Here is a 26705-nt window from a genome sequence, read left to right as displayed (position 1 = left end):
TAAGCAGATTCACTGTGTGTGGTTGCACAAGTCTGTTGATTTCCAGTGTTGCTTTGTTTTCTGTCAGCCAGAAAGACCTGGATTTCTTTTAGAACCCTGCTTTAGAAGTTTGGTCTTCCATATTTCTCAGCCAAAACAAGGCTAGGTTTCTGTACAGCATATATACACCAGCTCCTGTGGTCCTAAGAAGGGTCTGGAGCATCTTTTTGAAAGTGTTTCAATTCTCTTGCACCTTCTGGACTATCCATCAGATGATGCTGTTCGGTAACTTAATCATCCTCAGAAGCTGCTTTGCCTCTAAGCACAGGATTCATCTATGCAGTTGAGCTAAAACTATGGGATTCCTGTGCCCTCACTTTGCCAGCCAAAATCTGGCTCAATATGGGGCTCCACCTGTGGCAAAGTACTCCCTCATCTGACCCAGTACTCCAGCTGTCCCAAAGGGAAGGAAATGGCTGCCAGCTGCTGCTTCCCTCAAGGTGGGGAAAGGGCTTTCATACCCAGAGCTGGAAACACAGTCTCTGTCCACATTTCTCAGTCTCTTTATCCCTCACTGATCTGGGCCTTGAAGTGTCCTCCCCTGTTCCCTGGTTCTTCAAACGGTGGGGGTATGTCTCACTGCTGTGAGAGATTTTAAAATCTGTGTCCCTGGTGGGAGGAGCCCTGTCTGCTTATTCTGTGCCTTTCCCACACTGAGATTGAATGAGGGGGAGAGGAGAGGACCAGCTGGTCCCGGAAGGAAGATTCCTACCTGATTTTTCTTCTTTTAATTCAGTATTTGCAGGGTCCTTCTCCAGTCTACATCCTACTCCAGAGTTTCAAACAATTCAGAATTATCCTTTTAATTGAATTTCTGAAGAGAAGTTTTCAGTAGCTTGTTTACTTCACCATATTGATGACATCACTCCTTTTCTGTAGACTTGTTAAGGTGACTTGAAACCCAAAGCTGAGCAAACACTCCATTTGTTTACACTCTATCTTCTGCCACACTGAAGCAACAGTAGCCACTGCTTTAAGGAATAGAGTTCTGATGAGCAATGAGAAAACTATTCATTAAAGGAAAAAGGAAAAACTAGGTTTATAATAAATATCTAAATTGTATCTTTGTTGGCTTGGAATTTTGTACCCCAGGAGGACTTATTCATAAAGTTAATCCATTCCTGTAAATAGAATCTTTTGATGAGGTTACTTCAGTTAATGTTTGGCCAAATGAATCAGGATGGGTCTTAATCTTATTACTGGGGACCTTACATAGAAGGCCATAGAGAGAGAAGCCATGGTGAAGCAGCCAAAAGGGATCTTAACAGAACTCAGAAGAGAACAAGGACACCACCATGAGCATTACTATGTGACAGAAATATAGGCTTTACAGAATTAGTTTAGAAAAAATCACTTAAAAATGACAAAAACAGCAACAAAAACAAATCTGGCAAAGTGAGGACATAGGAATCCAACAGTTACAGCCCTACCTGGTCAGAAGCTGCCTGGGCTCCAAGAGGTAATTCAGCCATGCCTGGTCAGATGCAGCCTCGGCTCCAGAAAGTAAGCATCTTCTGAGGATGATTAAATCACTGAACAGTGCCATCTGCTGGGCAGACCAGAAAGTACATGGGAATTGCAGGACTTCTCAGAGCCTCTCAAGGCATATCCCAGGCCCACTGGAGCTTATCTACCTCCCTTGTACAGGAACCCAGCCCTGTTTGGCTGACAAATAGAAATACAGACAACACAATGGTTAAAATAGTGCCCTCAAACAAACCCAGGGTTTGCAGGCTGGTGAAAACAGCACCACTGGGAGTCAGAAGACTTGTTTTACCCACATACATACCTTGTCTATTCCCTATCCCTGAGGCAGGCCACTGTGGATGCCTGATTCAGGGGGGAGAATGGGGACAGAGCCAATCTGACAACTAGCCAACAAGACAGACAGAAGACAGACAGAGATCAAAACCAACCAACAAGAAATATTAGGCAAAAGAGAGAAAACAGTCTCCAGAATAAACTAATCAAGAAATCAGATGCCTAGACACCAGCAAAAAAATCACGAGTCATACAGGAAACCACAAAGATATAGCCCAGTCAAAGGAACATACCAACACTTCAGCTGAGATTCAGGAGTTGAAACAACTAGCTAAAGGTGTTCAACAAATCTTCTAAATCATCGATGAGTTGAAGGAAAATGTGGCAAAAGTGATGAAGGATATAAAGAAAACACAGAGTGTTCATACAGAAGAACTCAAAGGCTTGGGGAAAAAATGGCAGAACTTGTGGGGAATGAAAGGCACAATAGAAGAGATGAAAAACAATGGAGACATATGACAGCAGATTTGAAGAGAAAGAAGAAAGGATTAGTGAACTAATAGGATATCTGAAATCCTACTTGCAAAATAATGGATAGGGAAAAGAATAGAGAAATATGAGCTTGGTCTCAGGGAAGTTAATGACAACATGAAGCACATGAATATATGTGTTATGGGTGTCCCAGAAGGAGAAGAGAAGGGGAAAGGGGCAGAAAGAATAATAGAGGAAATAATCAATGAAAACTTCCCAACTCTAATGAAAAACATAAAATTACAGGTCCAAGAAGGGCAGTGTACCCCAAACAGAATAGATCTGAACAGACCTACTCCAAGACACTTACTAATCAGATTGTCAAATGTCAAAGACAAACAGAATCTAAAAGCAGCAAGAGAAAAGCTATCCACATACAAGGGAAGCTCAATAAGACTATGTGTGGATTTCTTAGCAGAAATCATGGAGGTGAGAAGGCAGTGGTGATATATATGATATGAAAGAGAAAAACTGCCAACCAAGAATTCCATATCTGGCAAAAATGTCCTTCAAAACTGAGGGAGAATCCATTCACAATAGCAACTAAAAAAAAATCAAGTAACAGGATTAAACTTAGCCAAGGATGTAAAAGACCTCTACACAGAAAACTACATAGCTTTACTAAAAGAAATAAAAGGGGCCCTAGAGAGATGGAAAGATAGCCCATGTTCATGGATAGGAAGGCTAAACATTGTTAAGATGTCATTCCTACTCAAATTGATCTACAGATTCAATGCAATTCCAATCAGAATTCCAACAGCCTACTTTGCAGACTTGGAAAAGCTAGTTATCAAATTCATTTGGAAGCAAAGGGGGCCTGAAATTGCTAACAATGTCTAAAAAAGAAAAATGAAGTGGGAAGACTTACACTTCCTGACTTTGAAGCCTACTATAAAGCCACAGTAGTCAAAACAGCATGGTATTGGCACAAAGATAGACATATTAATGAGTGGAATCAAACTGAGAATTCAGAAATAGACCCCCAGACCAACATTCAAATGATTTTTGATAAGGCCCCAAAATCCACTGAACTGGGACAGAACAGTCTCTTCAACAATTGGGGCTGGGAGAACTGGATATCCATATCCAAAAGAATAAAGGAAGATCCCTACCTCACACTCTATACAAAAATTAACTCAAAGTGTATCAAAGACTTCAGTAAAACTCCTAAAAAACAACGTAGGGAAACATCTCCAAGACCTAATATTAGGAGTTTGCTTCTTAGACCTTAAACCCAAAGCACAAGTAACAAAAGAAAAAATAGGGAACTCATCAAAATCAAAAGCTTCTGTGCCTCAAAGGAATTCATCAAAAAGGTGAAGAGGCAGCCAACACAATGGGAGAAAATATTTGGAAACCATGTATCTGATAAGAGACTGATATCTTGCAAATATAAAGAAATCCTACAATTCAACAACAGTAGTACAAACAGCCCAATTATAAAATGGGCAAAAGATATGAAAAGACATTTATCCAAAAAGGATATACAAATGACTAAAAAACACATGAAAAAAATGTTCATCTTCACTAGCTATTAGGGAGATGAAATCAAGACCTCAATGAGATATCACGTCACATCAGTAAGAATGCCTGCCATTAAACAAACAGGAAACTACAAGTGCTGGAGAGGATGTGGAGAAATCGGAACTCTTATTCATTGCTGTTGGGACTATATAATGGTACAGCCACTCTGGAAGACAGTTTCACGTTTCCTCAGAAAACTGGATATCAAGGTACCCTACAATCCAGCAGTGGCACTTCTCAGTATATACCCAGAAGATCTGAATCCAGTGACCCAAACAGATATTTGCACACTGATGGTCATAATGGCATTGTTCACAATTGCCAAGAGATGGAAATAATCCAAATGTCCTTCAACAGATGAGTGGATAAACAAAATGTGCTATATACACACAATGGAATACTACACAGCAGTAAAAAGGAACAAGGTCATGAAACATATGACAACATGGGTGAACCTTGAAGACATAATGCTGAGTGAAATAAGCCAGACATAAAAGGAGAAAAGTTGTATGTTACCACAAATGTGAACTCTGTGAAAAAGGTAAAAAAGGGTTTTATAATATAGAATATAGGGGTCCTAGAGATGGATAGAAGCTAGTGAAGGCAGAATCATAATCTAATATGTACAGATATGATAATGAGAGTGAACTTAATGGTATGGGAATGGTCAGGTATGACTGTGGTTCATTAATGGGATTATAAGTACCAGTGATGTATTGAAGGTGAACAAGTTTGTAAATGGTTGTTTAAAGGAATGTAACCCACAGAATAGCACCACAAACCTAAATGAGTGTTAGCATGATATGCTTATAAGGTATGACACTTGTGTAGAGGTTTAACAACAGTGGTATGGAAAAACTACCAATTACATATTAAAGACTGTATTTAATAGGAATATCTTACCAATAGCACTCTAATACTAGGGATGAATAATTAGCAGCTGATAAGAGCTCTGGGATATATTATGATAATTGTTTAAGTTCAGAGCGATGATGATTGTACAACTAAGTGAAGATAATGTAAGAAGCTATTTATCTTGGGATAGAATACATATTAAGTGAAATTAGGAACCCACTACTTAATAAATCAAGCCCTCAAATTTAGGGTTGTAAATGGGAGGCTAAGCCCTCCTATAATTATGCCTAAGAGGCACCTCCAGGGAACCTCTTTTGTTGCCCAGATGTGGCCTTTCTCTAAGCCCAACTCAGCAAATAAATTCAATAACCTTCCCCCATCCCCCCCATGATGGACATGACTCCTGAGAGAATTAACCTCCCTGGTGACATGGGACATTACTCTCAGGAATGAGCCTGCCTTAGCAATAAGGGATTGAAAATGCCTACTTGACCAAAAGGGGGGAAAGAGAAATATAATAAGCTGAGGTCACAGTGGCTTAGAGATCCCAAATAGAGTTGAGAAGCTATCCTGGAGGTTTCTCTTATGCAAGCTCCAGCTAGACATCCCAAATGGCCACAGTATGCCATGCCCTTACCAAAAGTAGTCCCCAAATACCTAGGTCCCTATCTGAGATTCTATGAAAGATTCACTAAGTTCTGTCTCTCAGAAACTTAAATCCACCAGTGTTCCTATGCCAGACAAGTCCTAAAACCCAGAGGCAACAGCCTCTTTAAGATCATCAATCAGATGCAGCTCCCTTCCCCATACTGTCAACAGCCACTTTCAATATGAACAAGTTAGGGTGCTCACTGCCTAGACACCCCTGAAGATAGAGAAAGAAATTAAATGTGAGGAAATGATAGCAACAAACAAAATAAGATTTAACAAAGATCTATGAATAGTGAAACTGTGTGTGTGTGTGTGTGTGTGTGTGTGTGTGTGTGTGTGTGTGTGTGTTTAGATGCTGGGGTGTTGGAATAGCTGGAAGGAGGTAAATCACATGGTGGACCTATAACATCCTTTGGAATTTTCTCTATAGGTACTCATTGAATTGTGCTTTGAAAGCCTTCACCTTTCTGTATATACCTTATATTGCATATTGGGGAAAGAACTGAGACTGTGGAATTGTAACCCGTAACATTTTTTGAAATTACCTATATAACCGCTTGTTGAGCTGTACATTGAAAGTTAGCACCTTTTTATATGTATGATATATTTTACAATAATGGAAATAGCTGAAGTTGTGGAACTGTGACCCATGACATTCTTTGAAATTTGCTCTCTAACTAATTGTTGAATCATGCTTTGAAAGTTATATATATATTTACATATATATACATAAATATATGTATGTATATATATTTACGTATATATATGTAAATATATATGTATATTATGTATATATGTAAATATATATGTATATATATTTATGTGTATATGAATTTATGTATATATATTTAATATGTATATATTAAATACATATAAATTATTTTATGTTATTAAATAAAGTAATTTATAATCACTTCTAAAAACATGATGGAGAGTTTAAAATATTTTCAGACAAATAGACACTGAGAGTTTGTGAACAACAGATCTGCTCTACAAGTAATATTAAAGGGAGCACTACAGGCAGATAGGAAAAGACAGGAGAGAGATGTTTGGAGGAGAGTGTAGAACTGAAGAGTATCAGTAAGGTAACTAAAAGGGTAAAAAGAGAAAAAAAAAGGACATGACATAAAATCCAAAACACAGAATGGTTCAAGACAGTATTGCCTTTAAATGTTAATGGATTAAACTCCCCAATCAAAAAACATAGATTAGCAGAATGGTTTAAAAAAAAAACAAACAAAAACAGTATCCACCTTTATGTTGTCTACATGGGACACACTTTAGACAGAAGCACAAAAAATAGCTTGAAAGTGAAAGGTTGGAAAAAAGATATTTCATGCCAACAACAATCAGAAAAGAGCAGGGGTAGCTATGCTAGTATCAGACATACTAGACTTCAAATGTAATACAATTAAAAGAGACAGAGAAGGACACTGTGTAGTAAAAAGGGACAATGCATCAAGAAGACATAAGAATCATAAATATTTATGCCTCTAGCCAGAGTGCCCCAAAATACATGAGGCAGACACTGTCGGCACCAAAGGTAGGAGTAGACACCTCTACAGTAATAGTTGGAGACTTCAATACATTATTCTCGTCAATGGATAGAACGTCTAGAAAGAGGATCAATGTGGAAACAGATTTTGAATAATACGATAAATGAACTAGACTTAAGAAACATTTACAGAATATTGCACCCCACAACAGCAGGATATACATTTTTCTCAAGTACTCATGGATCATTCTCCAGTAGACCACATGTTGGGTCACAAAGCAGCTTACAGTAAATTTATAAAGATTGGAATGATACAAAACACTTTCTTGGATCATAATGGAATGAAGTTGGATATCAATAACAGGCAGAAGGCTGGAAAATTCACAAATATATGGAGGTTAAACAATCAGTGGGTCAAGGAAGAAGTTACAAGAGAAATCAGTAAATATCACAAGGCAAATTAAAATGAGTATACAACATTTAAAAACTCATGGGATACAGCAAAGGCAGTGCTGAGAGGAAAATGTATTGCCCTAAATGACTATATTAAAAATGAAGAAAGAGCAACAGTCAATGAATTAACTGCACACCCCAAGGAACTAGAGAAAGAACAGCAAACCAATCCCAAACAAACAGAAGGAAAGAAATAACAAAGATTAGAGCAGAAATGAATGAAATTGAAAATATGAAACATACAAACAATAGAAAGAATCAACAAACCCAGAAGTTGGTTCTTTGGAAAAATCAGTAAAATCGAAAGACCCTTAGCTAGGCTGATGGAAAAAGAGAGAGAATGCAAATAGAAAGAAATGGGAGGGAGAACGTAACTACTGATCCCTCAGAAATAAAGGAGATCATAAGGGGATATGAGCAACTATATGCTAACAAACTAGACAACTTAGACAAAATGGACAAATTCCTAGAAAAGCATGAACAATCAGCATTGGCTGGAGAAGAATTGGAATGTAGAATGGTACAAGAGATTGAATCAGTCATCAAAAACGTCCCAAGAAAGAAAAGTCCAGGACCACATGGCTTCACATATGAATTCTACCAAGTTTTCAAGAAAGAATTAGTAACAATCCTGCTAAAACTCTTTTTAAAAAATTAAAGAGGGAAAGCTGTTTAACTCATTCTATGAAGCGAACATCATCCTAATACCAAAGCCCGACAAAGATACTGCAAGAAAAGAAAATTACAGACCAATTTCTTTAATGAATATAGATGCAAAAATCCTCAACAAAATACTTGCAAATCAAATCCAGCAGCACATTAAAAAAGAATTATACATCATGACCAAGTGGATTTTATTCCAGGTATGCAAGGGTTCGACACAAGTAAATGAGTTAACGTAATATGTACATCAACAATTCAAAAAGGAAAAATCACGTGATATGTCGATTAATGCAGAAAAGGCATGTGACAAAATTCAGCATCCTTTCTTGATGAAAACACCTCCAAGGATAGGAATAGAAGGAAACTTCCTCAACATGGTAAAGGAAATATATGAAAAACCCACAGCTAACATCATACTCAATGGGGAAAGATTGAAATCTTTCCTTCAAAGATTAGGAACAAGACAAGTTTACCCATTGTCACCATTGTTGTTCAACATTGTGCTGGACATTCTATCTACAGCAGTTAGGCAAGAATAAGAAATAAAAGGCCTTCAAACTGAAAAGGAAGAAGAAAAATTTCATTGCTTGCCGATGACATGATCCTACATGTAGAAAACCCTGAAAAATCTATAGCAAAGCTACTAGAGCTATTAAATGAGTACGGCAAAGTGGCAGGATACAAGATCAACACAGCAAAACCAGTAGTGCTTTTATACACTAGTAAAGAGCAATCTAAGGAAGAAATCAAGAAAACTATTTACAGTAGCAACCAAAAGAATCAAATATTTAGGAATAAATTTAACCAAAGGACATAAAAAGACCTATACACAAAAATCTACAAAAAAAATTGCTGAAAGTAATCAAGGAAAACCTAAATAAATGGAGGACATACCATGTTCATGGATTGGAATAGTAAATATGGTTAAGATGTCAGTATTACCAAGATTGATTTGTAGATTCAAGGCAATACCAATTAAAATCTCAACTTACTTTGCAGAAATAGAGAAACCAATAATTAAATTTATTTGGAAGGGTAGGGTGCCGCAAATAGCTAAAAATAACTTGAGAAGGCAAAATGAAGTGGGAAGTCTCACACTACCTGACTTTAAAGCATATTACAAGGCTACAGTGGTCAAAACAGCATGGTACTGGCATAAAGATAGAGATTCTAACCAATGGAACCAAGTTGAGTTTTCAGAAATAGATCTTCTCATCTACACTCAGTCAGCTCATCCAGGACAGAGCAGCTTGTTCAACAAATGGTGCTTGGGGAATTGGATATCCATGTCCAAAAGAAGGAAGAGGACTCCTATCTCACACCTAATACAAAAATTAATCCAAATTGGATCAAAGACCTAAACATTAGAGCAAAGACCATAAAACTTTTAGAAAAAATGTAGGGAAGTATCTTAAAGATCTTGTGATAGGGAGTTGGTTTCCTAGACCAAGAAATAGATACATGTGATCTCCTCAAAACTGAACACTTTTGCACATCAAAGGACTTAGTCAGGAAAGTTAAAAGGCAGCCTACACATTGGGAGACAATGTTTGGAGACCACATATCAAATAATCACATAATATCCAGAATATATAAGGAGATCTTGCAACTCTACAACAAAAAGACAAATAACCCAATTTAAAAAAACGATGAAATATATGGACAGACGCTTCTGAACAGAAAATACAAATGCCTCAAAAGCATAGGAAAGATGCTCAATTTCACTAGCTTTTATGGAAATGCAAATCAAAACCACAATGAGCTATCATCTCACACCTATTGTAATGGCCATTATCAAAAAATCAGGAAATTACAAGTGCTGGAGAGGATGTGGAGAAAGAGGTACACTTGTTCACTGTTGGTGGGAATGTAGAATGGTGCAACCACTCTGGAAGGCAATTTGGCTGTTCCTCAGGAAGCTAAGTATTGAATTGCCATATGATCCAGCAATCCCATTATTAGGTACATACTCAGAGGAATTCAGTTAGGGATATGAGTGGACATTTGCACACCAATATTTATAGTGACATTATTCACAAATGCCAAAGGATGGAAACAGCCCAAATTTCCATCAGTGGATGAAAGGATAAACGATCTGTAGTATATACATATATGATGGAATATTAAACAGCTGAAGGCAGGATAAACGATCTGTAGTATATACGTATATGATGGAATATTAAACAGCTGAAGGCATGATGCATGCAACAATGTAGGTGTACCTTGAGGTCATTATATTGGGCAAAATTACCGGAAACAAAAGGACAAATACTGTATGGTGTCATTAATATGAACTGACTATAATGAGCAAATTATTAGAGTTAAAATTGAGAACACAGGTTATCAGAAGATAGAAAGGGGTTAGAGATTGTACATTTGATGCTGAAGGAGTACAGAATTCTCAACATGATTGATCATAAATGTTCAGAAATGGATAGCACAATACTGTGTAATGGTAGTACAATATTGTAAGTATAATGAACAAAGGTGTGTGTGAGTATGGTTGAAAGAGGAAGGCTAGGGGCAAGTATGACACCAGAAGGAAAGTTAGAGGATAAAAATTGGGACTGTAAATCTTAGCAAAACCTAGAGTGAATAATGATGGTGATTAAATGTACAAATATAAGAAAGTTTTTACATGAGAGAAAAGAAATGAATGCCCCCATTGTAATGTGTTGAAAATAGGATGGTATATGGAAAAAAATATAGTCAATGCAAACTAGGGTCTATAGTTAACAGTAACACTGTAATATTCCATTAATTGTAACAAAGGTAGTATACTAAGGCTAAATTTCAATAAGAGGGTTATAGGATTCTTGTCGTTGTTGTTGTTTCTCCTTTTTATTATTATTATTATTTTATTCTTGGTTTTTTATTCTTTTTTCCTCTTCTTTCTTTGTGAAATAAGTGGAAATGTTCTTATATAGGCTGTGGTGGTTAACACAAAAATACTTGATTATACCAAGAGCCATTGGTTGTTCACTTAGGATGGATTGTATTGGGTGTGAATTAAACTGTTAAAAAAAATAAACAGACAGATACAAGCACTGGAGAAAATATAGAGAGACATATATACCTCTTCACTGTTGGTAGGGAGGTAGAATGGTACAGCCCCTCTGGAGGGCAGTGTGGTGGTCCCACAGGAGACTAAGTATAGGGTTGCCATAAGATCCTGCAATCTAGTTACTAGGTATATACTTGGACAAACTGGTAGCAGAGACACAAATAGAAATTTTCACGTTAGTATTTATGATGGGCATTATTCATGATTTGCTATGGATGGAGGTAGCCTAAGGGTACATTGACTGATGAATAGAAGCTCGAACTGCGGTATATACATATGTACAATGGAATATTGAGCAGCTGCAAGAAGAAATGAAGTTGTTAGGCATGCAACTAGGTGAATGAATCTTGAGGACATTATGTCAAGTGAAATAAGCCAGAAATGAAAGGACAAGTATTGTACGGTCTCACTAATGTAAACTAGCTATAATGAGCAAACACTGAGAATTGAATTCAAGAGCATAGGTTAACAGGAGATAGAAAGTGGACAGGGATTGGGCAATCGGTGATGAAGGAGTACAGAATGTTCGATAAGGCTCATTGTAACAGATCCTAGATTGTAAGCTCTTACAGCAGTCACATCTATTCTTGAGTTTTAACATTTATTTCTAAATTCTGAGATGTTGAGCTTTTTGGGTATAGCCTGGTAGTTCCCTGGAACTTCGGGTATCTGAGTGACACCTGAGACCCAGAGTAGCATTCAGCAGCTCTGAATCCATACAGCAACTGCTAAGGAAGCTGAGAGATAGAACAGAACTTCAATTAGAGATATGAATGCAATGGATTTGGTTAGGACTAACGTAAATCAGAATACAGGGTAAAGGATGATATTGGCTATATTTTAAAACTTCATCTTCTGTGTGAAACCAAAGGAAGAGTTGCTTATTTGATACAGAATTTAAATTTTCTATAGCACACTATCTAATTTAACCTTTATGGTCAGTTTATGTAAACAACATAAGTACACGGAACCTAGACTACAGAATGAGATCCTGTTACCCTGTACAGGTTAATGTAATAACTCAGTACATTCCAGAGTATCTGGGACAGAAAATAAAAAAATATTTTTAAAGTCTCCTTGAGGGATGGGGAAAACTTAACTGTAATCCAGGAGCCTTGATTCTTAATGATGATAGTATAACTATATAGCTTTTATAGGGTGATCGTTTGATTGTGAAAACTTTGTGACAGACACTTCCTTTATCCAGTGTGTGGGCAGATGAGTAATAAAGATGAATGAATGAATGAATGAATAAATGAATAAATAAATAAATAAATAAATAAATAAATAAATAAATAAATAAAGGAGGGATAGGTTTATGGGATGCTTTGGGTGTTCTTTTTTATTTTTATTATTTTTTCTTTTATTGGAGTAATGAAAATGTTCTAAAATTGATTGTGGTGATAAATGCACAGCTATGTGGTGATAGTGTGAGCCATCAATTTTATTCCTTGGATGGATTATGTGGTGTGTGAATATATCTCAATAGAATTGCATTAATAAAAATCAGTTGGCCATAGATGTATCAGTTTACATCTGGACTTTCAATTCTCTTCTGTTGGTCTATATGTCTGTCCCTATACCAGTACCATACTCTTGATTACTGTAACTTTGTAATAAGTTTTGAATTTTGGAAATGTGAATTCTCCAACTTTGTTCTTCTTTTTCAAGACTGTTTTGACTATATATTTGCAATTTCACATGAATTTTAGGAATGAATTTTCCATTTCTGCAAAAGTGACTCCTGGATTGTTGATGGGGATTGCACTGAATCTGTAAATTTCTTTACATAGTATTGCCATGTTAATAATATTAAGTCTTCCAATCCATAAACATGGGATGTTTTTCTATTTATTTAGGCCTTCTTTAATTTCTCTGAGCAATATTTTATAGTTTTCAGTACATACACCTATCACATCCTTGGTTAAATTTATTCCTAGATTTTTTTATTATTTTAGATAATATTTTAGATAATATTATAAATGGAATTATTGTTTTGATTTCCTTTTCAGATTGTTCATTGCTGGTGTATATACACAAGTGATTTTTGTATGTTAATCTTGTACTCTGCAACTTTGCTGAATTTGTTTGATTTGTTAATAACTTTCTTATGGATTCCTTGGGATTTCTAAATATTGGGTCATGCCATCCACAAATAGAGGTAGTTTTGCTACTTCTTTTCCAATTTGGATGCCTTTTCTTTCTTTTCCTAGCTTAACTGCTCTTGCCAGAACTTCTAGTACAATATTGAATAGCAATGGTGAAAACCAGCAACCTTGCCTTATTCCTGACCTTAGGGAGAAAGCTTTCATTCTTTCATCACTGTGTATGATGTCAGCTCTGAGTTTTTAATACATACCCTTTATCATATTGAGTAAGTTCCCTTCTATTCCTAGTTTTCTGAGTGTTTTTATCAAGAAAGTTTGCTGGGTTTTGTCAAATGCCTTTTCTGTGTCAATTTAAATGATCATGTGGGGTTTTTTTTCTTTGTTCTGTTAATATGATGTATTACTTTGATTTTCTTATGTTGACCCATCTCTGTCATGTGCATATCCTTTTAATGTCTGTTGGATTCAGTTTGATAGTATTTTGTTGAGGAATTTCACACCTGTATTTAAAAGTATTTCAGTTTGCTAAAGCTGCTGGAATGCAAAATACCAGAAATGGATTGGCTTTTACAATGGGGTTTTATTAGATTGCAAATTTACAGTTCTAAGGCCATGAAAATGTCCACGTTAAGGCATCAAGACGTGGATACCTTCTCTGAGGAAAGTCGTATGGCATCCAAGATTCCTCTATCACATGGGAAGGCACAAGGCCAGAGTCTGCTGGTCCTCTCCCAGGTTTAGCGTCTGGTTTCTGTGGCTTTCTTCAAAATGTCTCTGGGCTTCTGTCTTAGCTTCTTTACTAGCTGCTCCCAGGGCCAAACTTTGGATTATATATCTTAGCTTCTCTCCAAACTGTCTCTCTCAACTTCTCTCTTAGCTTCTCTGCTTGTTTCTCCCAGGGCATTTCTGTCTAAGCATCTCTTGGTCTGTGTCAGCTCTGAGCTCTCTCTTTCTCCCTGAGCTCTCTTAAGAACTCCAGTAAACTAATTAAGACCCACCTTGAACAGGCGGGGATCACCTCTCCATGGAAATAATCTAATCAAAAGGTCCCACCCACAATAGGTCTGCCCCCACAAGAGTGGATTAAAAGAACATAGTCTTTTTTTTTTTTTTAATCATCATTTTATTGAGATATATTCACATACCATGCAGTCATACAAAACAAATCGTACTTTCGATTGTTTACAGTACCATTACATAGTTCTACATTCATCACCTAAATCAATCCCTGACACCTTCATTAGCACACACACAAAAATAACAAGAATAATAATTAGAGTGAAAAAGAGCAATTGAAGTAAAAAAGAACACTGGGTACCTTTGTCTGTTTGTTTCCTTCCCCTACTTTTCTGCACATCCATCCATAAACTAGACAAAGTGGAGTTTGGTCCTTATGGCTTTCCCAATCCCATTGTCACCCCTCATAAGCTACATTTTTATACAACTGTCTTCGAGATTCATGGGTTCTGGGTTGTAGTTTGATAGTTTCAGGTATCCACCACCAGCTACCCCAATTCTTTAGAACCTAAAAAGGGTTGTCTAAAGTGTGCGTAAGAGTGTCCACCAGAGTGATCTCTCGGCTCGTTTTGGAATCTCTCTGCCACTGAAGCTTATTTCATTTCCTTTCACATCCCCCTTTTGGTCAAGAAGATGTTCTCCGTCCCACGATGCCGGGTCTACATTCCTCCCCGGGAGTCATATTCCACGTTGCCAGGGAGATTCACTCCCCTGGGTGTCTGATCCCATGTTGGGGGGAGGGCAGTGATTTCACCTTTCAAGTTGGCTTAGCCAGAGAGAGAGGGCCACATCTGAGCAACAAAGAGGCATTCAGGAGGAGACTCTTAGGCACAAATATAGGGACGCCTAGCCTCTCCTTTGCAGCAACCGTCTTCCCAAGGGTAAAACTTATGGTAGAGGGCTCAACGCATCAAACCACCAGTCCCCTATGTCTGTGGTGATGTTAGCAACCATGGAGGTGGGGTAGGCGAATACCCCTGCATTCTCCACAGGCTCCTCAAGGGGGCACTACATCTTTTTTTTTTTTTTTCCTTGTTTTTCTTTTTTTTTTTTTTTTTTTAACTTTCCCTTCTTTTTTAAATCAACTGTATGAAAAAAAAAAGTTAAAAAGAAAACAAACATACAATAAAAGAACATTTCAAAGAGACCATAACAAGGGAGTAAGAAAAAGACAACTAACCTAAGATAACTGCTTAACTTCCAACATGTTCCTACTTTACCCCAAGAAAATTACATAATATAGCAACATTTCTGTGAACTTGCTCCTACTATATCCATCAGAAATTAACAGACCATAGTCATTCCTGGGCATCCCCAGAACGTTAAATAGCTTATCTGTTCTTCTTGGATTATTGTTCCCCCTTCCTTAATTGCTCTCTACTGCTAGTTCCCCTACATTCTACATTATAAACCATTTGTTTTACATTTTTCAAAGTTCACATTAGTGGTAGCATATAATATTTCTCTTTTTGTGCCTGGCTTATTTCGCTCAGCATTATGTCTTCAAGGTTCATCCATGTTGTCATATGTTTCACGAGATCGTTCCTTCTTACTGCCGCGTAGTATTCCATCGTGTGTATATACCACATTTTATTTATCCACTCATCTGTTGAAGGACATTTGGGTTGTTTCCATCTCTTGGCAATTGTGAGTAATGCTACTATGAAGATTGGCATGCAGATATCTGTTCGTGTCACTGCTTTCCGATCTTCCAGGTATATACCGAGAAGTGCAATCGCTGGATCGAATGGTAGCTCTGTATCTAGTTTTCTAAGGAACTGCCAGACTGACTTCCAGAGTGGCTGAACCATTATACAGTCCCACCAACAATGAATAAGAGTTCCAATTTCTCCACATCCCCTCCAGCATTTGTAGTTTCCTGTTTGTTTAATGGCAGCCATTCTAACCGGTGTTAGATGGTATCTCATTGTGGTCTTAATTTGCATCTCTCTAATAGCTAGTGAAGCTGAACATTTTTTCATGTGTTTCTTGGCCATTTGTATTTCCTCCTCAGAGAACTATCTTTTCATATCTTTTGCCCATTTTATAATTGGGCTGTCTGTACTATTGTCATTGAGTTGTAGGATTTCTTTGTATATGCAAGATATCAGTCTTTTGTCAGATACATGGTTTCCAAAAATTTTTTCCCATTGAGTTGGCTGCCTCTTTACCTTTTTGAGAAATTCCTTTGAGGTGCAGAAACTTCTAAGCTTGAGGAGTTCCCATTTATCTATTTTCTCTTTTGTTGCTTGTGCTTTGGGTGTAAAGTCTAGGAAGTGGCCGCCTAATACAAGGTCTTGAAGATGTTTTCCTACATTATCTTCTAGGAGTTTTATGGTACTTTCTTTTATATTGAGATCTTTGGTCCATTTTGAGTTAATTTTTGTGTAGGGGGTGAGGTAGGGGTCCTCTTTCATTCTTTTGGATATGGATATCCAACTCTCCCAGCCCCATTTGTTGAAAAGACCATTATGGCTCAGTTCGGTGACTTTGGGGGCCTTATCAAAGATCAGTCGGCCATAGATCTGAGGGTCTATCTCTGAATTCTCAATTCGATTCCATTGATCTATATGTCTATCTTTGTGCCAGTACCATGCTGTTTTGGCAACTGTGGCTTTATAATAAGCTTCAAAGTCAGGGAGTGTAAGTCCTCCCACTTCGTTTTTCTTTTTTAGAGTGTCTTTAGCAATTCGAGGCATCTTCCCTTTCCAAATAAATTTGATAACTAGCTTTTCCAAGTCTGCAAAGTAGGTTGTTGGAATTTTGATTGGGATTGCATTGAATCTGTAGATGAGTTTGGGTAGAATTGACATCTTAATGACATTTAGCCTTCCTATCCATGAACATGGAATATTTTTCCATCTTTTAAGGTCCCCTTCTATTTCTTTTAGTAGAGTTATGTAGTTTTCTTTGTATAGGTCTTTTACATCTTTGGTTAAGTTTATTCCTAGGCACTTGATTTTTTTAGTTGCTATTGAAAATGGTATCTTTTTCTTGAGTGTCTCTTCAGTTTGTTCATTTCTAGCATATAGAAACGTTACTGACTTATGTGCATTAATCTTGTATCCCGCTACTTTGCTAAATTTATTTATTAGCTCTAGTAGCTGTATCGTTGATTTCTCAGGGTTTTCTAGATATAAGATCATATCATCTGCAAACAATGACAGTTTTACTTCTTCTTTTCCAATTTGGATGCCTTTTATTTCTTTGTCTTGCCGGATTGCCCTGGCTAGCACTTCCAGCACAATGTTGAATAACAGTGGTGACAGCGGGCATCCTTGTCTTGTTCCTGATCTTAGAGGGAAGGCTTTCAGTCTCTCACCATTGAGTACTATGCTGGCTGTGGGTTTTTCATATATGCTCTTTATCATGTTGAGGAAGTTTCCTTCAATTCCTACCTTTTGAAGTGTTTTTTATCAAAAAGGGATGTTGGATTTTGTCAAATGCTTTTTCAGCATCTATTGAGATGATCAATTGATTTTTCCCTTTCGAGTTTTTAATGTGTTGTAATACATTGATTGTTTTTCTTATGTTGAACCATCCTTGCATGCCTGGAATGAACCCCACTTGGTCATGGTGTATGATTTTTTTAATGTGTCTTTGGATTCGATTTGCAAGTATTTTGTTGAGGATTTTTGCATCTATATTCATTAGGGAGATTGGCTGGTAGTTTTCCTTTTTTGTAGCATCTTTGCCTGGTTTTGGTATTAGATTGATGTTAGCTTCATAAAATGAGTTAGGTAGTGTTCCATTTTCTTCAATGTTTTGAAAGAGTTTGAGTAAGATTGGTGTCAGTTCTTTCTGGAAAGTTTGGTAGAATTCCCCTGTGAAGCCATCTGGCCCTGGGCATTTATTTGTGGGAAGATTTTTGATGACTGATTGGATCTCTTTGCTTGTGATGGGTTGGTTGAGGTCTTCTATGTCTTCTCTGGTCAGTCTAGGTTGTTCATATGTTTCCAGGAAATTGTCCATTTCTTCTACATTATCCAGTTTGTTACCATACAGTTGTTCATAATATCCTCTTATAATTTTGTTAATTTCTTCAGGATCTGCAGTTATGTCACCTTTTTCATTCATTATTTTGTTTATATGGGTCTTCTCTCTTTTTGATTTTGTCAGTCTAGCTAGGGGCTTGTCAATCTTGTTGATCTTCTCAAAGAACCAATTTTTGGTGATATTTATCCTCTCTATTGTTTTTTTGTTCTCTATGTCATTTATTTCTGCTTTAATCCTTGTTATTTCTTTTCTTCTACTTGGTTTAGGATTGGTTTGCTGTTCATTTTCTAGCTTCTTCAGTTGATCCATTAGTTCTTTGATTTTGGCTCTTTCTTCCTTTTTAATATATGCGTTTAGTGCTATAAATTTCCCCCTTAGCACTGCTTTTGCTGCATCCCATAGGTTTTGGTATGTTGTGTTCTCATTTTCATTCGTCTCTATATATTTAGCAATTTCTCTTGCTATTTCTTCTTTAACCCACTGATTGTTTAGGAGTGTGTTGTTTAACCTCCAGGTATTTGTGAATTTTCTAAGTCTCTGATGGTTATTGACTTCTAATTGTATTCCATTGTGGTCAGAGAATGTGCTTTGAATAATTTCAATCTTTTTAAATTTATTGAGGCTTGTTTTATGTCCCAGCATATGATCTATTCTGGAGAAAGTTCCATGAGCACTAGAAAAGTATGTGTATCCTGGTGATTTGGGATGTAATGTCCTGTATATGTCTGTTAAATCTAATTCATTTATCAGATTGTTTAGGTTTTCAATTTCCTTATTGGTCTTCTGTCTGGTTGATCTATCTATAGGAGAGAGTGATGTGTTGAAGTCTCCCACAATTATTGTGGAAACATCAATTGCTTCCTTTAGTTTTGCCAGTGTTTCTCTCATGTATTTTGTGGCACCTTGATTGGGTGCATAGACATTTACGATTGTTATTTCTTCTTGCTGAATTGCCCCTTTTATTAGTATGTAGTGGCCTTCTTTGTCTCTCAAAACATCCCTGCATTTGAAGTCTATTTTATCTGAGATTAATATTGCTACACCTGCTTTCTTTTGGCTGTAGCTTGCATGAAATATTTTTTTCCATCCTTTCACTTTCAGTTTCTTTGTGTCCCTGTGTCTAAGATGAGTCTCTTGTATGCAACATATTGATGGTTCATTTCTTTTGATCCATTCTGCGAATCTATATCTTTTAATTGGGGAGTTTAATCCATTTACATTCAACGTTAAAACCGTGAAGGCATTTCTTGAATCGGCCATCTTATCCTTTGGTTTATGTTTGCCATATTTTTCCCCTCTCTCTATTAATATCCTTTATTGTACCCATACCGAATCTCTTTAGTACTGAACCTTTCTCCAAGTCTCTCTATCCTGTCTTTGTTTCTCTGTCTGTAGGGCTCCCTTTAGTATCTCCAGTAGAGCAGGTCTCTTGTTAGCAAATTCTCTCAGCATTTGTTTGTCTGTGAAAAATTTAAGCTCTCCCTCAAATTTGAAGGAGAGCTTTGCTGGATAAAGTATTCTTGGCTGGAAATTTTTCTCACTCAGAATTTTAAATATATCGTGCCACTGCCTTCTCGCCTCCATGGTGGCTGCTGAGTAGTCACTACTTAGTCTTATGTTGTTTCCTTTGTATGTGGTGAATTGCTTTTCTCTTGCTGCTTTCAGAACTTGCTCCTTCTCTTCTGTGTTTGACAGTGTGATCAGTATATGTCTCGGAGTGGGTTTATTTGGATTTATTCTATTTGGGGTTCGCTGAGCATTTATGATTTGTGTATTTATGTTGTTTTGAAGATTTGGGAAGTTTTCCCCAACAATTTCTTTGAATACTCTTCCTAGACCTTTACCCTTTTCTTCCCCTTCTGGGACACCAATGAGTCTTATATTTGGACGTTTCATATTATCTATCATATCCCTGAGGTCCATTTCGATTTTTTCAATTTTTTTCCCCATTCTTTCTTTTATGCTTTCATTTTCCATTCTGTCATCTTCCAGGTCACTGATTCGTTGTTCAACTTCCTCTAGTCTTGTACTATGAGTGTCCAGAATCTTTTTAATTTGGTCAACAGTTTCTTTAATTTCCATAAGATCATCCATTTTTTTATTTAGTCTTGCAATGTCTTCTTTATGCTCTTCTAGAGTCTTCTTGATTTCCTTCATATCCCGTACTATGGTCTCATTGTTCATCTTTAGTTCTTTGAGTAGCTGCTCTAGGTGCTGTGTCTCTTCTGGTCTTTTGATTTGGGTGCTTGGGCTTGGGTTATCCATATCGTCTGGTTTTTTCATATGCTTTATAATTTTCTGTTGTTTTTGGCCTCGTGGCATTTGCTGAACTTGATAGGGTTCTTTTAGGGTTTGTAGACCTATTGAAGTCCTTATCTCTAATTTATCAGATCTACAGCTTCGTGGAGTACTTTCTCTAACTAACCAGCAGGTGGCGTCCACGAGCCACCTGTTCTCCACAAGCCAGTTCTCCCCTGCTTAGCCTTTTTGGTGAGTGGGGGTGTGAGTCTTGTGGGGCTCAATTGGTGTACCAAGCTTGCGTGTGTAGTTGGTGTTGCCTGCCCTGTATGTGGGGCGTGTTTCTGGGCAGTCGGGGAGGGGAGGTGGCCCTAACAATCAAATCTCCTTGATGATCCTAGAGTTTTAAAGCTGCTGCAATAGTCTAATCCTTCAGTTCAGTCCTGCCACAGTTTGTCTCTGCCACTGACCCACAAGTCTTTGGTATTGGTGTATGGCTCCTGAGACTTGCAAGTGGGCCCCTCTTCCAGGCTGTGCACCCCGGGTCCTCTGTTGAGGGATGACTGTGCTATGTCACAGGTGAGTGCCGTCCCCCCAGGGCAGTTCTGGGCTTCTGGGCTTTGTAGGGAGGCTCCCAGTCTGCTCAAATGATGGCTGAATGGGGCTTTGTTAATTCACACTGCTCCACCTTCCCAGCTCTGGGACAATCAGCTGAGGTTGCAGGGAAGGCTAATGTCCACGCCCAGTTTTGTGGTGTGTGCCTGTTATTCGAAGCACTTCCGTCACACTGGGTTGTCTGGGGCAGCTCTGGGCTATGGGGCTGGCGATGGGCAGGAGTGTTTCCTGTCCACCAGGATGGTGGCTGTGAGCAGACACCCCCCTTTTCTTGGGAAGTTGTGGTGTTTAGTGAATTTTCTCAGCCACTGGATTATTGCCTTTTGTCTCAGAGCTCTCTTAGTTCTGCTCTTGACTTGACGTGCCCAAATTGCAATTCTTTGAAGCTTTCTGTATTGGGCTTCTTAGAGTAATTGTTTCAGAAAAAGAAAAAAGGATTAAAAAAAAAAAAAAAAAAAGGGCCTTCCTCAGAGATCTAATGGGTTATTGAAATGCTAATAGACAAAGCAACCAGGGCCATTAAGGAAAGGTCCACAGGGCAGAGAGATCAGCTTTTCTTCAGGATTTGCATATGCGCCTCAAGGCCTGAGCTCCGCCCTTCCCCTTTCTGTGTTCACCAGAACTCCAAAAATCCTCTGCTTTTATTTTGGAGTTTTTCGCGTTATTTTTTTTTTCTATGCCTGTCTCCTCTCTGCTGGGCTGGCAGCTCTCAGATTCTCTGGTGTCTGGTCTCAGTCTATCTATGGTTGGAGTATGAATCAGTAGAATGCGTTTCTGAGAAGGGCTAACACTGCAATTCTCCCTTCTCCTTCCCGGAGCTGGCAGCCCCTCCTCCCACGGGACTGAGCCTGGCAGGGAGGGGTGCGGGTCCCCTGGCCACAAAAACTTACAGATTTTGCTGATCTCAGCAGTTCGACATTTTCATGAGTGTTGTATGAAGTATGCCCGAAGTCAGATTGCTCTGTGGTGTCCAGTCCACGCAGTTCCTGGCTTTTTACCTACTTTCCTGGAGGAGTAACTAAAACTTACAGCTCACCAGTCTGCCATCTTGCCCCGCCTCCAAGAACATAGTCTTTTATGGGGTACATAGCAGATTGAAACCAACACAAGAAGTGATATTGGTCTGTAATTTTCTTTTCTTGCAATGTCTTTCTCTGGCATTGTTATCAGAATAATGCTGGCTCATAGACTAAGTTAGGAAGTGGTCCCTCTTCTTCAATTTTTTAAAAGTGTTGGGGAAGCACGTGTGTTAATTTTTCTTTGAATATTTGGTAGAATTTATCTGTAAATCCATCGGGTACTGGATGTTTCTTTGTTGGGAGGTTTCTGATTATTGATTTAATCTTTTCTTATTGGTCTTTTGAGATTTTCTACTTCTTCTTAAAGTCAGTTTAGGTAATTTGCATGTTTCTAGGAATTCATCCATTTCATCTGGGTTATCTAATTTGTTTGCATACAGTTGTTCACAGTATCCTCTCATAATCCTTTTCATTTCTGTAAGGTCAATAGTAGTGTCATCATTTTTGTTTCTGATTTTACATGTGTGTGCCCTCTCTCTTTTTCATTTGTGCCACTCTAATATTTATTATTTCCTTTCTTCTGCTAATATTGTGTTTAGTTTGCTCTTCTTTTTCTAGTTTCTTCATGTGTGAAGGTAGATTATTGATTTGAAATCTTTCTTCTTGTTTAATGTAGGTGTTTACACGATAAATTTCCCTTCTCCCTGACTTTTATTCCCTCACATTTCCCAGGGTTCAATCTTTGGAACTAATCCCTTTTCTATCTACCCTCCCTTGATGATCTCACCTGGTCTCATCTGCTTATGCATCTTAAACTCAGCATGTCTAAAGTGAAACTCTTGATCTTGCCCCTAAAAGCTACTTCCTCCCTCTCTTCATGAAATAGCAGCTCCATCATTCCTCTTGCTTAGACCAAAACTTTTAGTTTAACCTGACTACTCGCTTTCTCTCATGTCCCTAATGAGTTCATCAGTAAATCTAGTTTTATCTAGAATCTGTCCACTTCTCATCACCAAGTGTGATTATCCTGAGTACGTGGATTTTTACAGTAACCTCTCAGTTGGTTTCTCTGCTCTCACCTCTACCCCACCCCGCACATATTTTATTCTCAACTCAGCGGGCAGAGTGATCCTTTTAAAATATGTCAGATCATGTCACTCCTCTGCTTATACTCTCCAGTGGCTTCCCTTCTCAGAGTTAACATAATTTAAAATGATCTGTGAATCCCTACCTAATTTGATTCCCTGCTTGCTCAGTCTCAGACCTCATTACCTACCCCTTCTCTTCACTTAGCCACACTAGACTCCTTGCTATTCTTTGAACACACATAAGCCCTGACTTAGGGCCTTTACATTTGCTGTTCCCTCATAATATCTGCAAAGCTGGTACTTCACCTCTTCATATTTTGCTCATATATCAACTTCTCAGTGATACCTTCCCTAGCTACCCTGTTTAAAATTCTAGCACGATCCTCTGGCACTCACATATCCCTTTCTTGCTTTATTTTTCTCCATAGCACTTAATAAAATCATATATATTTTATTTATGTATCTGTTTGTCTTTCTGCCCTTACTAGAAAGTAATCTCCTTAGTTGAGATTATTGACAGTTTTAGTTTTCCACTGTCTCCTTGCACCCATAGCAGTGTCTGGTACATATTAGGCATTCAATTACTAATAGTTTGATAAGTGAATGTATTCATGCAAGCATGCTAGGTAGTTCAGTGCATCATTAAGTCCCTATAGCAATCCCATAGAGTAACCCCATTGTACAAGTAAGATACAAACATGTTTGACTGCAGCCAGGTCTGTACATCAGGCCTTCTATGCAAAGCTGCCTTTTCAGCAGAACTTACCAAAGCTTTTGCTTATGAGGGAGCTTTATGGCTCCAGAACCTCTCAGTGGAAAAGGCAATGCTGGGGATCACACCAATGAGAGGACAGGTCTAGAAAGAGGCCCTGTGAGCTAGGACTTTGTCCCATCTCCAGATTCTTCTTCCATAGGACAGGGATAGTCACATGTCTGTTCTGTAATTGGTGAAAGGGAAAGAGGCTTTTTTCAAGAACTTTGGCCAATGATTTAGATTTATTTTTCTTAATAATGTGATATGCAAAAGAATAGTTTCTAGCATCCATTATTAAGAGTGATTTCCATTTTTAAGGGAAAATCCTCTCATTTAACCTGTAGTTTCTGAGTTTTTAGTGTGTGTGTATGTGTGCAATGCTTGAACTAATTGTAGTATAAATTACTGATAGAAAATTAGCAGTACTTCATTTAAAAAAATTGGCTGCTATTCTGATGCATAAAAATGCATATATTTATTACTCCACAGCTTCATTATGTGTTGATAGTGTGAGCAAAGTACTATAATTGATTATCGTTTATTAAAAGGCAGTAAGTTCATTATCTTAGTGAAGGAGTCTAGTGTTTCATTGTAGCTACTTAATTTTTCTTACAGGACAAAGTTCTAAAAACATGAGCTCATCTCCAAGCATTGAGAGTTTGCCTGGAGGAAGAGAATTCACCGGCTCCCCACCTTCATCTGCTACTAAAAAAGATTCTTTTTTTAGCACCATCTCACGTTCTCGCTCACACAGCAAAACTATGGGCAGAAAAGAATCTGTAAGTATTTAAGAACAGATTTCTTTTTATCCTTCATTTCCCTCTAGAGTACTGCATTTATTAAAGTTTCTTCAGTGCCCAGTTTTATAAAACTATTAAAACTTTTATGGACTAAAATGAATTATTTCATCAGAAGTATCTTACTTTTATTATTATACTTAGTAGTGTTTTAAGGCTATAGTCTGTATTACACTGGAAAAAAATGTAGTATCAGTTTAAACTAAGATGAATCTTTCCCAGATCCCAGACATTTTTTCCTCTATAAATGCTCTTTTGTCAAAGCCTGTGTTTTTTTCCTAAAATTTAGCAAATAGTATTATACCAGATAAGACTTGAAACAAAGCAAGCTGTTTTTTTTTTCAGTTTTAAATATTGATTGAAAATTAAAATAATAATTTTACTATTTATTTATAAAATGATACAAACAACGTTTAAATTATGGTAGAAATAGCATACAACTTACACGGGGCCAGGTAAGAGGCTGTTATATAAATGAGCCAAAGAAGGCTTCAGTGTAATGGCCCTGTGGCAGGCCAGGTCCAGCCTGCCAGCACCAAACTCAAATTCTTACATATCCAATTGTAAAATTGCCCAAATAAGCAATTTTTAGCCATTTAGAGTTAGCCTGCTTTGCATGCTCTGGGAAATTTCGTCCAGAATCTATTCCCAGTTGATAAGACCTTGCACTTAATAAGGCCCCTAGCTACTCTGGCACTTCAGAGCTCTCTGGCCCCAAGGCTCCCTAGGTGCTGAGTCTTTAACACCTGGACATGTAAGCTCCCCTCCCCCTATTTCTTTGCCTTCCCAGAAGTTTGGGTGTTTTTCACCTGCCCTGATTGCCCTCTGGTGGCTCCCTCACACATCTGGTCTGCTGCAAGGGCTTGCTCCTCCCACTGCAAACCAGTCAAAGGTTCACCCCCAACAAATAGCTTGTGAGGTACTGCTATCTAGTGTCAGTCTTTTTCTTGGTCAGCTCTGAAATCCTCAAATTAAACTCACTACATAGTTGCCCTTTAAGATACATTGTATATATTTCTCAAAAGGACATATCTAAGGCATATCAAATACCTTAAAAATATGGCTATGTCTGAAATTTTTTACCAAAGTTTACAAGAAATAAACATTTACCACATTTCATCACTAGTTCAACACCTAATTTTCTTTTATGAATAGCTCATCTGCCCTTTGGAAGAGGACAAATGTAAAGCTAATAAAAAGATCCAGCAGTCACTGAAATGTCCTAATTTTTTTTTTTTCTTAAGGACAAAACCATTAAGGTCTAATTGTTTAAATTGCAAAAGATAACAGCATGGTATTTCTCTGACTTTGTATGGCTTTGGGAAAGCCACTCATCTTCTTGGTTCAACTACCTCATCTGCAAATTCAACATTATACTTTGCTTGTGTGTTGGCAAGAGAGTCAACAGCATGCTTGCTTGGGGTCCCTTTCAATGCATAGGAACCATGATTCTGTAATTTGTTAAAGAGCAAAATGGGACTTCCAGTTAAAGATGGCAGCTTGAATGCAATTTAGCTTTGCTTCTTCCTAAAACTCCACTCCAAGGACAGTAAGAGAAATTAAAGATGAACTCTCATATAATAAAAGAAATAGAAGAGAAGACAATAGTCACAAAATTTGTTACTTAGAAAGCAAATGGCAAGTGGTAACTAATTTAGCAGCCTGAGAAAATTTAACCCTAAGTCAGCAGTAGGTAGAAGCCAACAAGAGCAATTTGATTTACATTGCAAATCCTCTAAAAGATTAGGAACTGGAAATGGTTATGATGGTGGAATTAAAGACATGATGATTGGTCTTAAGTCTCTTCAGGAGGTAAATGGATTCCTTTCCCCACTCTATCAGAAGACTGGAGTTTTAATTCTCTGGAAAGCATAAAACAGAATGCCTCTAGACTGACAGAGATAAGGCTCCATCAAATATGAGACTACCCTACTGGAAAAGGAGTGAAGAATCAATTTAAACACTAAATTTGAGACCCTCAGATCTCCCCCCATTTTTTTTCCTTTGGCCTTAAATACCCTCCAGTCAAGAGAATGA

General features: G+C 37.7%; 1 protein-coding gene across 4 annotated transcripts in view; it reads left to right on the top strand.

Moving 5' to 3' along the window:
• TBC1D5 (TBC1 domain family member 5) overlaps window positions 1-26705 on the top strand; it is a 739731-nt gene that overhangs the window by 640569 nt on the left and 72457 nt on the right. For all 4 annotated transcript variants that reach the window (XM_037845606.1, XM_037845577.1, XM_037845586.1 and 1 more), the window contains one exon: window positions 24487-24650. In XM_037845606.1, the coding sequence (XP_037701534.1) occupies window positions 24487-24650 (164 nt within the window). The remainder of the gene's footprint in view (window positions 1-24486; window positions 24651-26705) is intronic.

The sequence above is a fragment of the Choloepus didactylus genome, chromosome 1 (assembly GCF_015220235.1).
Source record: "Choloepus didactylus isolate mChoDid1 chromosome 1, mChoDid1.pri, whole genome shotgun sequence".
In the NCBI taxonomy this organism is placed as follows: Eukaryota; Metazoa; Chordata; class Mammalia; order Pilosa; family Megalonychidae; genus Choloepus; species Choloepus didactylus.
The sequence above is the reverse complement of the archived record's forward strand: the minus strand, read 5'-3'. Positions and strand labels throughout refer to the sequence as shown.